General features: G+C 43.4%; 1 protein-coding gene and 2 non-coding genes across 6 annotated transcripts in view; 2 read left to right on the forward strand and 1 right to left on the reverse strand.

Moving 5' to 3' along the window:
* The window catches only part of Tmem144 (transmembrane protein 144), a 32,914-nt gene extending 16,411 nt beyond the window's left edge, over positions 1-16,503 (reverse strand). Inside the window, exons 1-6 of one of the 4 annotated variants that reach the window (XM_039102636.2) lie at positions 16,157-16,503; positions 15,399-15,551; positions 10,895-11,062; positions 8,080-8,202; positions 5,930-6,029; positions 4,132-4,212 (exon numbers count right to left, since the gene is read on the reverse strand). In XM_039102636.2, coding sequence (XP_038958564.1) covers positions 4,132-4,212; positions 5,930-6,029; positions 8,080-8,202; positions 10,895-11,003 — 413 coding nt within the window. In that variant the 5' untranslated portion in view covers positions 11,004-11,062; positions 15,399-15,551; positions 16,157-16,503. 4 annotated transcript variants of the gene reach the window in all.
* Positions 7,077-7,179, forward strand: LOC120101206 (U6 spliceosomal RNA). Its single transcript, XR_005501594.1, has one exon. It is a non-coding gene; the product is annotated as a U6 spliceosomal RNA (small nuclear RNA).
* On the forward strand, positions 12,829-12,935 carry LOC120101205 (U6 spliceosomal RNA). Its single transcript, XR_005501593.1, has one exon. It is a non-coding gene; the product is annotated as a U6 spliceosomal RNA (small nuclear RNA).
* Positions 16,504-17,167: the final 664 nt, after the last annotated feature.

The raw sequence follows: 17,167 nt of genomic DNA on the forward strand, positions 1-17,167 counted from the left end.
AATGCAGCACATGTTTTGTGTTGTAAAGGAGGAAATTTCTAACTGGAAGTTTGCCTTTGGCTTGTCACCTCACGTGGGTGGATCGGGAGGTACTGTGGCATTTTAGTAGGGCCGTCCAGCCTCGTCCACAGTTAGACAAAAGGACTGCAGCCCTGTGAAAGGCAAAGCTAGGAACAAAGGCCTGCACCTCCTCACAATGCAGAATAATGGCCGAGGTTGGGGAAAGACAACACTACAGAGGGAAAAGGTGAAAGGAGTCAGAAACAGAACAGAAGCTTGGATAATCCACAGCCCATCACTTTATTATTATTTTTTTTAATAGGAAAGAAAATCTGTCTGCAAGTTGAGGAAAGAGGACAGCAAGTTCAAAGCCATTCTGGACTACCTTGTGAGGACTTAGGCAAGTAAGCAGGCAAGCAAACAGGGAGGCAGGCAGGCAGGCAGGCAGGCAGGCAGGCAGGCAGGCAAGCAAATAAATCCTCTGCTGATTTAAATCCCTTGTATAAACAAATAGAGTAGTAGACGTTGTACAGGAGAAATGTAACACCAAAAATTGTCTTGCCAGTCCTTTAAAGACTGTACAGTGGAATGGAATGAATTGTTTTAATTATGAAAAGAAAAGTAGCGTCTGAACTGGAGAGACGGTGGCAAAGTGTGCGTTGTGCAAGAATGAGGACCCGAGTTTGAATCCTCAGAGCTGCTGAGAGAGCATGGAGTCCTAATGCTCCTACAGAAGGATGGGACACTGGGCTACAGGAGAATGCCTGTGGCCTTGCAGGCCAATTGGCCTGGGGTGTGCAGCAGTGGTGGGCACCTATCTCAAAACCGACGGAAGTCAGGATCAGTAGCTGAGGTTGCCCTCTGCCCTCCACACATGTGCTATGACACCTGGGCACCCAAATTCACACATGAATATGTGTGTGGACATACACAGACACACAAACAGACACAGACACACACACAGAGGGACATCACCCCCCCCAACACACACACAGACACACATATAGGAGTGCACACACACACAGAGACACATACAAACACACACACAGAGGGAGAGGGAGAGGAGGAGGGGGAGATGAGGGGGAGGGGGGAATAAAGCCACTCTGTAACCAATGAAACTATGTTTTGTATCTTCACACAACCATGTGTTCTAAATTCACTCAGCCAATGCCCTTCAAAATGAACCTATTAAAGCCATTAAGGCTAAACTAATTAAATAACAGATTGGTGCAGTTCCACCCAGGAGAGCAATAGAGATGGGGCCTGAATACTTCACAGGAAGAGATCCCTGCATTTTCCCACTGCGGATCCAGCTCTTAACAGAGCTGCAGAGCCCTCTAGTTCATTGCCTAATTTAACATTAAGTTGAGACACCAACAAATGTCCCAAGGGATAACTATGCATGAATATAATAGTATAGGTATTTGGGTTCCAAAAGGCTATGTCAAATGTTTGGTGGTTGGTCTACTTACTGTGGGGAGGTGGTCAGCCTTTCAGAGATGGAGCTTAAGCAGAAGTTTGGTGTTAGGGTCATCAGAAGTATAAAAGGGCTCGTTGAGGTTCCCTGTCTTTCGCTTCTGTTGTCCTTGGGTAGATAGTTTTGCTCCTCCATACACTGTGGTCCTACTGTGCAACTTCTCTACAGCCCAACCATGGGGCTGATTTGTTACAGCCTTTTCACTTGATGATCTCTAGTGTTTACTACAGAACAGATGATGAATGCCTATATGTGGAGCCTAAACCATGGATCTAGATATACAAAACTCTCAAAACATCTACTTTTCAAAATCTCTTAAAAGATTGGCATTAGCATTACCCCCTCTTTAAGGATGCAAAAAACCAAGACTTGATATCTATCTGTGCAAGGTCTTCTGGGTAGAAGAGAAACTAACTGATGTGTAATTTTAGGGAAATTTTTTGTGTTTTTAAAGCATAAATTTGGAGGAGAAAGGTGCTTAATGTACTGAATAGACTAGCATTAAATTATTACCATTAAGTTAAAACTAGACATGCTAAATTAGAATTTCACAATGTGAAGAAATTGTCTTGGAACTACTGAAAGCTAGAATTCCGTGTGAACTGTGTAGAACACATAAAACTGCCTCCAACCAAATGTGTCAAGAATTTACAGTTTTAGAATAAGCTTCGCTATTCGTCCCCAATTGCCTAGGGACTACTCTCAAAGGCAACATTTCAATGACAAAGGGATTGTTCGTGAGTGTGGCTGGGGAAAAACACTATTACAGGAGGAAGGAAAATATACCGTTCTTTCCCCAGAAGACTGAAGTCTTTGTGGGCAATGTTATTCGGTATGTGCAGCACTGACAGCCGATATAAATGGAACCCAGAGAGAAAAGGTGACTGAATTTAAGGTGACCCAATTCTTGCTTGAGTTTTATTGGCAAAACTCCACTGTGTAGAAATTAAAGCCATTTTCATTCTCACTGATGTAGTATACACAAGCAGAGGAGGAGACATGGAGAACTCGGTATTCAACAGAGAACGAGAGAGGTGAGAATGTGGTAACTGGGCTTGAAAAGAAGGAAAGAGAGAGTGGGGTGGTAGAAGCTGGAGTTCAGTGCTCAGCAAGACTCCCTTTACCTGTGATGAGCACGAACTGACATGATAAACACAAGGCATACACATCCCTAAATTTCAACTTGTGCAAAGCAAGGTGTTGTCTCCTTGTCTGAGGACCGAGGCATGCACTGGCCTCCTCTTGCCCAGTTAGCCACCTTGAAGAACTACCCAGTGCTTAGTCACTTGCACTCTACTAGTCAAACCCACTAGGGTGATTTGCAGTGCTGGATTCAGCTGACTGAGCACAAAGCACAGGAGTGGTAAAGCGAGCAGGCAGAAGCACGTGCCATAGAAGCACGTTCAGAGTTGCCTCTCAGCGAGGAGGTAAAAGTTCTTAGCTTAAGAAACAAAAAAGAAAAAAGAGCTGCTCTAAAGGTTCTTAGATGTATAGTAAGAACAGAGCTAACTCATAAAGTTGTAAGACATAGATATTTCTCCTAGCTTTTTTTGTCTTACTGAAACTTTAAAACTATGAAAGTATGACCTTAGCGCTTAGTTAAAATGGAAAAAGCAGGAAGTCATAGCGTTTGGTACTCCCTGTGTTTTAGGTATCGTCTGAGGGTACACTATATCCTCTTGGATATAGTGCAATGTAATTCGTGTACAGTGTATTTTGATTTTCTATCTAGATATTGAGATTGAACTTCAGAGCAGTTCTGTGACTTTTCCGAGTTTCTCAGAGCTTTTGAGAACTAAAACTAGGGTTTCTGACCCCCCTCATCTAGTATTTCTCATTCTGGAAATAAGATCTGACATTGGAACCAGATAAATTTTATGAAATGTAGGTTTGAAGAAAATGTAAGGATATTAAAAGCTTTAGAAAGTGTGTAGAGAGCGGCGCGGTGAAACAAAGATGGCGCCGACATCCAGCCTTGTCTGGATATAAACGACTTACTGCGCATGTGCAGGCTTGTCCCCTTGCTAGGGCTCCCTCTAGTGGTGAACAGCGGTACTGCACATGTGCGGTTTATTCACCAGGTGTTAGTTGACCGTTAATATGCTAATGAGGTGATTCATTCTCCGCCAATCCCTGGAGGACAAGTAGTGGGGTGATCCAAGCCCCACCAATCCCTGAGAGATAATTAGCATACTGCTGTCTATATAAGCCGAGCGATTTTGCTGCTCGGGGTCCCTGTTCAGAAGAGCTGTAACACTGAGAAGAGCTGTAACACTAAGAAGAGCTGTAACACTGAGAAGAGCTGTAACACTGAGAAGAGCTGTAACACAGTAAAGGCTTGCTCGCAGAAGAATCCTGTTGCCGCTCGTCGTTCTTGCTGGCGGGACATTGGGCGCGCGACAAAAGTGAGCCAGGAGAGCGAGCTCAGTGGTTAAGAGCACTGGCTGCTCTAAATGAGGGTTTGATTCTAAGCATCTGCATGCATGTCAGACCACAGCCATCTGTCAGGGAATCGGACACTCTTCTCTGACAGGCACACCCATGGTGCACATACACGCAGGCAGCACATTCACACATAGAACAAAGATAAAACAAATCTTTAGAAAACACTCTGAATGCCCGAAAAAAACTAGTGACTAGAAACATCTGCAGACCTTACTACTGACAGCCCAGCTCCAAAGTAATTCAGCATTGGCTTGGACACTTCTTCTGCATCCATCCCAAACCAGCCAAACCTGGAAATCCAGAAGAATATCAAATTAGATATGGCTAAAATGTTTTTACAGTAATGCTGAAGAAAATGGATTGGGGCTGGATTCTTCAGTTTAAATCTTGGTTCTCTCATGCACTGTCTATCTTTGGATAAGTTAGTTTTCTACACTGTGCATCTAATTTCTACGTTAAAGTGGAGAAAATAGCAGTAGAAGCATGGTGGCACATTCCTGCAACCCCCAGAGGTAAGACAGTAAGAACTCAAGGCCAGTCTGGGCTACAGTACTCAGGAGGCAGAAGCAGCTGGATCTCTGTGAGTTGGAGGCCATCTTGGTCTATGTATTGACTTTCAGGCCAGCCAGAGCTACATAGTGAGATCCTGTTCCAAAAATGAAAGAAAACAACAAAAGCCAAACAAATCAAACCCAAACCAAACCCATCCAGTGCAACCCAAACAAAACAACCCTGGCAAAATGTTTGTAACTGCATGTGTGTGCACACACATGTATTCCAACACTGGGGATCAAACTCACGGCCCTGCACATGGTAGACAGCACTCTACACTAAGCTGCAACTGAAGCCTTCTATAATCTCTGAGGTATTTGAAATAACTTCTTGGCTAAAAATTCCTACTCTTTGACATGAGTTTACAATCTTTTCATCAGGGTTTGACTTTGTCACAATCATTAGCAGTCTTCATGGAGAGCCATCCAAGGGTAAGAGAGTGAGGCAAGGAGAAAAACCATTGTATTAAAACAAACGATGCTCCAGGGCACTGGGAAAGGATGGGAAAAGATGTATATAACTGTAAGCTAGTAGACTGATTTTCCTTGTTCTTTGGGGGGGGGGGTAGAATGCTTTTCAGTAGAAGGGAAGCTTTAAAGTGAGGCAGGAATAATGTTCTTGCTTCTCGTTTCTGCAAGTCTGGCCTGAAGCACATTGATCATGGGTACCACACTCTGGTCATGGAGATCACATGCTCCCATCTCTGCCCTGTGTGGAATGGGGGAGCCTCTGTAAATGTAGCTAATGCCACTGGGACACAGAAGGCTCATATCTGTGATTTAATTTAGCTTAAGTTTCCATACAAAGGCTACCTGTGGCTTGTAGCTAACCTTTTGGACAACACGACTTTCTAGCGAGCCTTGAAGAAGCTCTTAAAGAACCAGAGTGTTTTAGGTGTGGCTAGCTATATCCCTTCTCTCTGCTATCATATGTAAAAGCAGCCATGGACAATGATACTGACCCCCACCCCCTGCTCTCCCAAGACAGGGTTTCTCTGGGAAGCCCTCACTGTGGTGTGGTAGACTGGAATTCAGAGATCCACTTGGCTCTGTCTCCCTAGTGCTGGGATTAAAGGTGTGTGCCACCACACCCGGCTCCTTAAAAGTTGGCATGGCTACATCTCACTAAATCTTGACAAAACCCCAGGGAGATGGAGCCCCAGATTGTTGCTTTATTCTAAGGAAGAGCATCTACTTTAGAATACTTGGTTAGGCAGTAGAGAGAGAAAGCAGACACCAGCTGCTTCTTACTTTTTGATTTCCTTTACTTTATCTTCATAAAATACCTAGATTGTGTATAAAGAGCTTCAGACAAACAATGGACATGGTTCATTTATATGTGTCAGCCATAAGCTGAGACGAAGAATCACATTATTTCTCCCAGGGTGGCTAGACCCCAGTTTACACCAAATACAGGGTGCCCAACCCTTAGCTGAGATAGTTTGAATTGTGTTACCTGGAGCTTGCCCAGCCAGTTAAGGTGTTAAATGATCCCCAGATTAAGATTCCAAGACCCAAACCGATGGTCTTGATAATTGGAACGACAGCAATGTTCCCTGTAGATACAACACACAGGAAACATGGGTCACTTCCCATATAACTAAGGTAAGTTAGTATTTTTTTTTCCTGACTTTAACTTTTGCCTCGACACAACTCTAGAGTGTACTCTCTGTCACTCACTGGCTTTCCTTCCAGATTCTCACAGCCATTGACTTACGCTCTTGAGGGTCACTCAGGGCCAAATCCATGATGGCATTGAATATTGTCATTAGCACAGTTGTTAGGAAGACGAGATCTTGATATGTCGCACAGGCTGGCCTCCCATTTCAGGACTCAAGAACTCTTCTTATCTCACTGTTCCCAGTAGCTGGGACAACGGATGCTCCACCCGACCCTGCTCACTGCTGCTTTCTGAAAAACACTTACTACCCTCTCTGTAACCAGGCTCAGGCCTGTAGTTTCCTCTCTGTAACCAGGCTCAGGCCTGTAGTTTCCTCTCTGTAACCAGGCTCAGGCCTGTAGTTTCCTCTCACAGGATTTTTTAGATTTGAGTCACCTTCGTCTACTGATTTGAGCCGTTGATCAGAGGTCTACGTCCCCTGTTAACGTACGTCCAGGCTAGACCATCTTGAGTCTCAGGGTTATGCTCTGAACTGCTGATGCAGTCTGCAGCTAGTGTCCTCCACTGTGGTAATGCTAGAGCTTTAGACTCAGACGGTATCATGCTCCACTTATTTTCCCAACTGGGAAAGTTCTTCTGGTTTCAAGATGATAGTCTCCATTCTAATCACCTGCAACAAAGCCCTTACACTACCAGCTCCTCTCCCCTCTGTGCTCCAGACTCGTTGGTTGTTATAACCTGTAATGTGGTTACGTTTCTCAAGTTTGGCTCCCTACTTACCCACCCTGAGCACAGCGGAGCCTGATTGTGAGACAAAGATCGAAAGGGCCTGGCGTGGGGGCACCTAACTTTAATGTCAGATTCTCTGTGAGCTAGAGACCAGCCTGGTTTACAGAGTGCTCCAGGTCAGCCAAGGCGACATGGTGATACCTCGATCTCAAATAAGTAAGTAAATAAATAACTTTCAAAATTAAAAACATGCTCACTTTGGCAGTGCACATATTAAAATTGGAGTGACACAAATGATGTCAGCATGACCCCTGCACAAGGAGGACACAAATCTTCACCAAGCATTCCACAGTCTGCACTAGCCTTGACCAAAAATAAATAGATAAATAAATAATCTGCAGGCTGACAAACAAAGGAGAGATGTCTTATCAGGAAGCAGAAGCAGAAGGACTCAGAGTTCTAGGCTGGCCTGGGCTGCATGGTGAGACTGTTGTCTCCAAAAGCTAGGAGACTAAGGGAACAAACCCTGTTCACTCTCTCCCAATTCCACATGGTAAACAACCACAGAGACACAGGTAAGGTGTGGTAATGCAAATTCTTGGGAAAGGTAAAGATTTTACTTACTTTGATCTGTAATTAATAAAAATTTTAAAATCATTTAGTCCCTCAAAGACTCAAGTGGGTAAGCGGTGCCATTTTAACATTTTAAATTTTATTTGCATCTAACAAATTTATCTCTTAAAGATTTTCATTAATTCTCTTTGTTTAAAAAAAAAGAAGAGGACTTTCCAGATTGAATTCATAGAGAGGAGAACTGGTTCTGATGGCTACCTGGAGATGTAGACTCTATTATAGTCGTTAAGGCATTGGTAAAGCAATGCGATTTTTAATTGTCTGTTTCCTTTGCTAACTGTTACTCAGCTTACGTGCTGCTATTGGCCAGCTTCTAAGGATAAGCTCAAAAATGATGTCAACAAAGGGTTGCTCTCTAATAAACATTCTTTGATAAACATGCTGGAGAAAGGTCAAACGTATACAATGGCATTTGAGTTATGTATTAAAAGAATCAAATATCTTTAATAACTATTTGGCAGGAACTTAAAACATTTAAAGGGGGAAAAATCAAGAAATTTCCCAAAATATATGAGAGAAAAACAATACACAGCTCAAGTCTGTCATGTGTCATTAGACTGTGCTTTTTCTCCTGGTTGTGAATATACTATGTGACCCACATATAAGATGAATATGCTCATTACCTGTTGCCCAAATGCAGCCGCCAAGCATTGCAAAAGGCCAGAATTTAGGGCAGTGTAGAATCAAGTTGACCACCAAGGCAACCAACCAAATGGCAGCGCAGAGCACCCACTGAAGGAACATCCCTACAAATAAGACAATCGGGCATTACTTGGCAGAAAGATTTGAGTATATGCCATGTTTAAGAATATCTGTAAGATGTTCTTAGACAGACACAAACATGACATGTCCCCATAGTGTAGTGTCTTACAGCTACTTTATGTCAGGGTGAGCCCAATCTCAGACACCAAGGAGACAAATCTGGTCGGGACACTTCTAACTGCACTGTAGAGCCTAGATGCTTGACACTGAAGTCTACAACGTGTTCCTGCTTAACGAGCTGTTCTTTCACTTTCTAGCCAAATCGAGAAATGTCTATTAAAGAATTTTGGGAAGAGCGAGCCTGTATTTCCACTCTGATGCCCAATCTTACTGCAACTGTCAAAACATGGCACTGAGAACTTCCCAGCAATGCAGCAGTAACTTAAACCTTGGGATACACTTGGCTGTTTGTGGCTCACACAGTTGGTGTTTAATTCCTGTGCTGAGATAGATTTTACAAGCCTGAGATTTAACCTTCCAGGCCAGCACTCCTCTGCTACTGGCTTTTACCAGAAGAGGAACGTGGCAGTGACCATTCAAGACTCCTGTACCAACAAGGTCTTGGGAATTGAAAAGATAGATATTCCACAACAAATGACGCACCAAGGAAGCTATGATTCTATTCTGCCATTTTGGGTTGTAACTTGCAAAACTTTCATTTATTTCTGCTCATTCTCACAACAGAGTAGAGGGAAAGAAGTCTGCTAACCTCTAAGACTTGTAGCAGAGCAGTATTGGAGTGGAAAATGAACTTCACAGTCCAAGTGAGAAACTAAAAACAAAACACTGGTAAGACTTGCTGGGTTGGCGGTGGCTCCAGCTAGAGTGTTCTACTATGTGAAGAGGCCTTGGGTTCAGTTTCCAGAAACACACAAACACACACACACACACACACACACACACACACACACACACACGGGTGTAGAGGGTTGGTCTGGTGCCATCTGTATTCAAACGACAAATTCTGTACTCCAAAACCTGCAGACGTTCAGATCGTCACATATACCAGCTTCTATTGTGTAAGCCCTGATTGGTTAATAAAGATGCTTACACTGTAGCAGAAAAGAAGAGAGGTAGGTGAGGTTGAAGGTCCTGGCCTTAGGGACTCAGGCAGGGACCACTGGGAGAGAGAGGGAGGAGGAAGAAGGAAAAAGTTGCAGTAGGGTAGGTGGACCCTGAGCACTGGTCATGAGGGCCAGCCTATCAGAGTAGGATTGGCCCAGGTGGAACATGGCGAATTATTGACAGGGAAGTAGTCAAAATAGCACAGAGCATTGATAGTCTGCCCAGTTCTAATTCTATAAGACTTATAAGGGCTTTTGTGTTTTTTATCTGGGAACTATATGGTCAAAGTGAGGTAAACCCCGCCCCCAATACTATTTACCACAACACATGGGACACTTGTCTAGGATTGCAAACCCAAAAGTTAGGCCAGCTGCTCTTTTTGGTTATTTTTCTACTAGGTTTTATTTTTAAATTATTATTATTATTATTATTATTATTATTATTATTATTATTATTATTAGCCTGTCAACACCAAAAGAAAAGGCTAGGAGAAAGGATTTGTAATCCTTTTGTCTAAGCAGTATGAAGACTAAGGAACCAGGGAGATTTAAAAATAACTGGGATGTTAACTTCCCGCAGCTGTTCACTGGGAGCCTACACTCCCTTCTTGCTTCCAGAGGGCAGCGGGTAGGCAAGAGCAACCCCCACCTCCCAACTCCTCGGCTTTCCTTCACTGAACATCAGCCCGCGCTGCTTTGCTACATTGTAGCACATGCATTTCAAAAACTACCGCACTGAGCAAAACCATGCAGTAAAAACCTCAAAACAGGACTAGATCCGGTTTGGAGAAAGACACTGAAAAACTGCCCCAGCAATGCATTTTTTTAAAACTGGGAATTAATAAAAACAGCGTTTAACTGATTAAATGGTTTAAGTATAGTCACAATATATTAAACCTAGCCCTTTCATTTAAAAAGGCCTGGAGGTTTGTGGGGAGGGATCCACTGCAAAGAATGCAGGGCTGCAGGAAGAGAGGTTTGACATCAGATGTCAGGGAGAATGGGGCACAGCATATACGGTACACTTGGGGATTGTGTGTGGCGAACTGTAAAAGCATGGTATGTGGTTTTGTGGTAAGGATGAGTCTCTGTATGTGCACATGTGGTAAACTGAGGAAGCCTAGTGCACAGCTCTGTGGGGAGGGGATGTATGTGCGCGTGCCTAGGTCACAGTACTGCCCCTCATCTTTAGCTGAGAGCAGCATTCTGTGTTTGCCTCACGGTTTGTTAGAGAAGAGCTTGTTCGCTAGTAAACATGTTTGTGCTGTGCTCAGATGGATCTCTCACGTACCAGCTGTGTCGAAAATTGGTTTTCAAATGAATGTTGATAGTGGAACTGGCTCTAACCTACCTGTTTTATAAACACAGCAGACACAGTCAAGAAGCTTTTCCAGTGGTCCCCATCCTGCCTTGCCAGGAAGCACCGCTATCTGGCCTTCTGGTCCTGACTCTCACCCTCAGTGTGCCACGAGGGGCTCTGTGAGACGATTTATGTGAGTGCTAGTCACTAGGCACTATGATCAATATCATTATCTTAAAAAGTAAAAAACAAATAACCAAGACACTTAAAAGCAAGTTTAGGTTAATAATAATAATTAAAAAAAACAATTACCATCACCAGTGTCATATTTCTTAAGTGGTACAAAGTTGGAGCCAAATAGGAGAATTGCTACAGCGGAGGAGAGGTAGCCCGTGGTGAGGTCTGTTGCATTGTTGTTCATGGTTGCAGGGTGGTAGACGGCAGACCGTCTCTTTTTCGATCTGCCTTTTACAGGAGCTTCTGAAATTCAAAAAGAAAAAAAAAAAAGAAACGAAGGTGAGAAGCAGTGAACCAGTGAACCAGTTGTGATCCGGATAAGAAGTCTGGATCAAAAGAAGGCCAAGGCTCCTATTGGCAGATAGGTCGCTATGCAAATATCTATCGTTTGTAGACGATGCTTGAGCATTTGTTATGTTCCCCATTTGTACTGTAATTTCTTTTTTTAATAATCACTAATTTATAATAAGATAAGCCTTTTTTTTCCATTTTTCTCCTCAGAGTTTAAAAATCTTACTTTTTACAGGATCTGGATCCAGATTTTATTTCTACATGACCAGGATCATTCTCCCATGCAGCAGTCTGGCACGACGAACAGGTTTCTGGACTCTGTTTACTCTGACTGGTTGTTGTGCCAATCAAATTCAAACTTGCCTGAGAAGACTCTCAGAACTCCTAAGTGTTTTATAAGTGGGTGTCTGCTGTATTTCACATTTAGGATGCATGGCCGTTATAGATTAGAGTCTTTTCTATCCATTAGTACAGCCTTAGACAGTAAGTTCATAACTCAAGAGTCTTTCCTAAGGTACAGATCAGTGACAGAGCATGTGTTTAATATGACCGGACTCTGGGTTCAACATGCTGTACATGTTGTATGCATACATAAACATATATCTTGTCTTAGTTAGGGTTTTACTGCTGTGAAGAGACACCATGACCAAGGCAACTCTTATAAAGGATAGCATTTAATTGGGGCTGCTTACAGGTTCAGAGGTTCAGTCCATTATCATCAAAGTAGGAAGGCATGGTGCAGGGGGAGCTGAGAGTTCTCCATCATCTGAAAGCTGCTAGTGGAAGATTGACCTCCAGGCAGCTAGGATGAGGGTCTTGAGCCCAGGCCCACAGTGACACACCTACTCCAATAGAGTCACGCCTCCCAAACGTGCCACTCCCTGGGCCAAGCATATACCAACCATCACATATCTATACCATCAATTTTTAGAAATGAAGATAGAAGAAATGCTTTGTGAATCTTTAGCAATGGGATTCACAGTGGCAGCTTATGGAAGAGTGCAAGGCAGTTAGTTAAGACATTCCCGTTGTGCAATCCGGGAGCACCAACAAGCCACATGAAGTAACAAAAGCTTTCAATAAAATTAATCAGGTCAAGACAAAAGAAAAAAAAAACCACATCAGGTCTTCAGCAAAATTACAGTTTAAGTATTCAGTTGCCAAAGGTGTCTAGCAGCCACAATCCTGAACACTGCAAATTTAGAATTTTCTGTCACTGCACAAAGTTCTATCAGCTAGCGTGACTACAAAAAAGGTCTCAGCTCCCCAGTGAAGGAAATAACAAATGGCTTAGGGGGTAAAATGTGGGTGACACGAGTTCAGATGCTTGGCACCAGCATAAAGTTCATAAAATCGGCAAAACCGTGTAACTGTAACTCCATGGCTGTGTGGGAGGGAGAAAAGGGAGGAGGGTCGAAGGGGCCACGGGCAGCCAGTCCAGCTTAAATGATAAGTTCAGATCCAGTGAGAGACCCTGTCTCAAAATGCTAGGTGGAAGGGCTGGAAAGACAGTTCAGCCTTGCTTCTCTTCCAGAGCTTTTCGTCCCTAGTACCAAAGCCGGACAATTCAACCACCCGTAACTCCAGCTCCAGAAGATGCAGCACCCACGTCTGGCCTCTACAGGTGCCTACATACATGTACACACACCTGCACACAAGTACACACACAGGCACAAACACACATACACAAATATAAAAAAAAATCTTTAAAAAATTCTGCTTGCTTTGGCATCGCAGATACTAAAGCTAAAAACAATACAGAGAATGTTAGGCTGGCCCCTGCACAAGAATGACAGACAAATTCTTCGAGCGTTTGATAGTTTATAAAGTTCTGCAATTTTCTCAATTAAAAAGTAACAATAGAGTTATTAAAGGGAGACATGCATGTCTTTCTCTGACCTCCACCTGTGCACTCATGGGCATACGTGCACACATAAATATACACATATACATAAAAACAAAAGGACCAAGCCTACCAGTAACCAAAACTCAGACACTTTGCAGTGACAGTATTTGGTAGAGCCTGGGGAATACGAGTCACCAGCTACAATACTGCATTCACACAATGGTATTTCAGATTTATACTTTGCATGTTGACCCTTTGCAATAACCTCTCTGAAATGGAATTCAGAATAATACAGAGTTCCTTTTTCTCCAGATTTAATACAGTGATAACACTCTGTGGGTATATGTTGAGGAAGGCATCCTGGAAGCCCATCTTCCTTTCTATTTTAAGGAAAAAATATTCAAAGTTCATGCATTGCTCTGTAAGTGGCTTGTAGAGAATACAAAACATCCTGACATTGGCCAGGCGGTGGTGGCACAGGCTTTTAATTCCAGCACTCAGGTGGATTTCTGTGAGTTCTAGGCCAGCCTATTTTATAGAGGGAGTTCCAGGACAGCCAAGGCTATGCAAAGACACCCTGTCCCCGACCCCGCCTCCCCCCCACACACCCCAAAACCAAGCAACAACAACAAGTCTTGGCGTTGTTATGGAGGATTTAACAGAAAACAGAAACCACTTCAAATAAGCTTTCACAATAAGCTTCAGAAAGGAAAAATGTCTACTTGGCATATGTGTATACATACATATATTTTCTTGCAAAATCATGGAGGTTAGAAAACACTTTCTGTATTGGGATGCAGCTGAGGAAGAGACACTGAGGCCTACTGAAAAAGTAACACAGTAAAAACTATTCAATATGGAGACTATACTGCCTGTAGATTCCAAGAAAGTTTATGCCTTTAAGTGGCTTACAATGGCTCCCGCTCAAGGGTGAAGAGGGATGTGGTATCTGGAAAGATACGTGGCACATACCACAGTCCCAGCACTTGGGAAACCGAGTAAAGACCTCTCTGTGTTCACTAAATAAATAAGACCGATAAAGAAATATCAGGGCTGCTAAATATGAGGCAGGAGATCCCATCTAGAATAAACAAACAAACAGACAAACAAATAGCAAACAGGGCTTTTAAATATGAGGGAGGAGCTATTTGGAAAGCTGTCATGGAACTGAAAATACAGGTTTAATAGCTAAGAAATCATTTTTTCCATTTTAATTAAAACAGGCAAAGCAAGTACATGGCTAAGAGGACAGTGCCTAACTATTTAATGAGGTAGATTATTTCACAGGAGCGAAGGCTCCACTAAGGGATATTGATGGGCAGCCACAGGTTTCAGCCTGAATTGAATGAATAATTAGCTGTGCTAATTAGAGCGCATGACCTCATTTGACTGCTGAATCAACTTCAGTCAGTTACTGCCTTAGATAAACGATGTTGGTTCACAGCACACAGCTCCATCGCAATTCAAAAAGCACATGATCTAATTCCCTGTGAACGGACAATCCCAGGCTGCCACAAGGAAGAGTCTATCTCTCTCTAAATTAGTGACATTTCTGTGGTAAAGAGAAGCATCGTTACTTTACAGACGTGTATGTGTATCCCCAACTCCCTTTTTAGCACAAACCTATCCTGAACTATTCCTTTAAAAATCTTATTTTCAGCCCAGGTTGGTAGCAAACTAATTTCCAGCACTCAGAAGGCAGAAGCAGGCAGATCTTTTCTATCATCGCCTGCCTGGTTTACATAGCTAGTTCCAGGCCATCTAGGACTACACTAGTGAGACCCTGTCTTTACAAAAGCAAGTAAGCAGACAAACAAAATCGATTATTATTATTTAAACACTCTGCTCAGCTATACCCGAATCCGTTTTTTAACTTTGTTTGATTTGAGTCGGTCTCGAGAGCTTTTCTAGGCAGACTTTAAACTCACTCCAGAGCCCAGTCAAGCTTTAAACTTGTGATATATCCCCCACATTCATTTAAAAAGTTTTCAATTTTAATTGGACAGTAGAACCATAAATATCACATGGGTCAGGTAGCACGTGACCTGCCCATACAGGTTTACCTGAGGCAGATTATCAACCAGGGAGCAGCTCTCGGAATAGTTCGTATTTCTACAAGATAAAAGCTTTCAGTATTCTGTTGAAAAGTCTTAAGTCCAAGTATCCTAAAGTTTACATGTTAAGTATCCACTGATATTTTATTAAGTTACATTCATTCTTTCTAAAAAATTTACTTTCATTTCATTACTGGTATATCTGCTGTTTTTCCTACTAATTTAAAGTTTTAAGTAGCTCCTCCCCTCCGATTAAGATAGTGCCGGCACTCGATCCGTACCGCCTGCTCGAGTTCAAAGACTTCTGGTTTCTGGTTTCTTTTAATTTCCTCCAATCTGAGGGCAGCTTCGCCTGCTTTGGGCTGACGTCACTAGTGCTGGCACTTACTTGCTCTGCGAGTTTTCCCAAGGAGCTGCAGGCTGCAGGGCGGCTTTCAGACCCAGGGCCACCTTAGACTCAGGTGACCTGGTGGATACTCTGCGCTGGCCGGGGAGCCCTAGCTGGCTCTTCCTTGGACGCGTGCGGACTTCCTGCCAGCATCTGGAAGAGAGACCGGAGTCCCTCCCAGGCGGAGGCTCGGGACACCCTCCCAGTGGAGGGCTGGAGCTCAGTCAGGTGACTAAGGAGTAGTCAGGCTCTCTGTCAATCAGCGAGTTAACCAGAGAGTGTTTTTTTTCCCCCTTAAAGAAGAGCTCCGGGGTTGGGGATTTAGCTCAGTGGTAGAGCGCTTGCCTAGGAAGCGCAAGGCCCTGGGTTCGGTCCCCAGCTCAAAAAAAAGAAGAGCTCGGACTGGGAGTAGCAAGTCGCCTTCTCTCAAACATCACACCTTTAATTGTGCTGTTTGTGGGTAAGACAAAGCAGGAGCTACCCCACACTGTTACAAAAAATGACCATCCCACCCCATTTGGCCTTTATTGCTAGGCAAAGGTTCTCCTAATTTGCACTCCCAACTCTCTTTTTCCCTTTTAAAATTGAGGTAGCTTGTCCCAAGGCTGCCTGGACTGGCTTACACTCACTCTCAGTTACTCTCAATAGGCGCTGGTCTTGTAATCATCCAGCCTCAGCCTCCCGTGTAGCTTAAGCAAAGACTAAAAAAGCAATTAATGGACTAATGTGCGTGTGCTAAGTAAACGTGGACTAAGTACCTGTAGGATTGTTGCCTTTGTAGCTTGCTGGCACATTTCAGTGGACAAGGGAGGTGGCTTTTATACAAATCCACACGCTGGAGTAGCTAAAAATAACGCTTGGCCCAGGAGTCCATTTCTTTGAAGATAGACTCCAGGAAGCTTTCCTGTGAAACCAGGCTGCGAATCACGTTCCAGATCAATAGCTGTATCACATCCCACCTAAACAGCTGTGCGAATCATTGGAGCAATGGGTTAGAGTGAAGCCTCCGGATTGAGATTTGGAGAAAAGAGCAGCCACTAGTGTATGATGTAGACTTGCCTCTTCTGTAGCTGAAAACCACATGCATGCTAGTGTGTATGTGTGTGTGTGTGTGTGTGTGTGTGTGTGTGTGTGTAGAGAGAGAGAGAGAGAGAGAGAGAGAGAGAGAGAGAGAGAGAGAGAGCAATGCTGTCTAGACCGGATACTAGCATAGCAGAGGCACAGAAGAGGAAGTGCTGGGTTCTGCCCTAGTCTGAGTTTGAGGTAGGCAGGCCTCTTGGATCACGTGAGATTCACCAGAAAGAGAAGAAAAGTGGAGATGTTAGAAGATAAGGTTTCTTGAAAGGAAGTCTTGCTTTTTAACTCTACATTCATCAGAGAACCTCACTGGGAGGCAAGAGTATCACGAAGAATGAAAGAAGATAATTTTCTTAAGGGAATGATTAATTTAGTGATTGGAAAAAATTGACTAACAACTTCCTGCTTATGTGCACACATACTTAAACTGACAGGGATTTGCTTAGAGTTCGCTTTTATGTACTTTGCAATTAATTTCTTTAAAAATTTTCCACATTAAATTAAGGGGTTTTTGCAGCAACCATAATGCATATGCAGAGGGCCCATGCAGGCTCTTGTGATTGCTGCTTCAGTCTGTCTGCTTTGTGATTGCTTCAGTCGTCAGTCTATGAGCTGTGCTTAGTGGATTCTGTGGGCCTGTGTTCTTGAGCTCCTCTGTCTCCTACCACGGGGTTCCCTGAGCTCCAAGGGGA

Source organism: Rattus norvegicus, chromosome 2 (genome assembly GCF_036323735.1).
Source record: "Rattus norvegicus strain BN/NHsdMcwi chromosome 2, GRCr8, whole genome shotgun sequence".
Taxonomy (NCBI): Eukaryota; Metazoa; Chordata; class Mammalia; order Rodentia; family Muridae; genus Rattus; species Rattus norvegicus.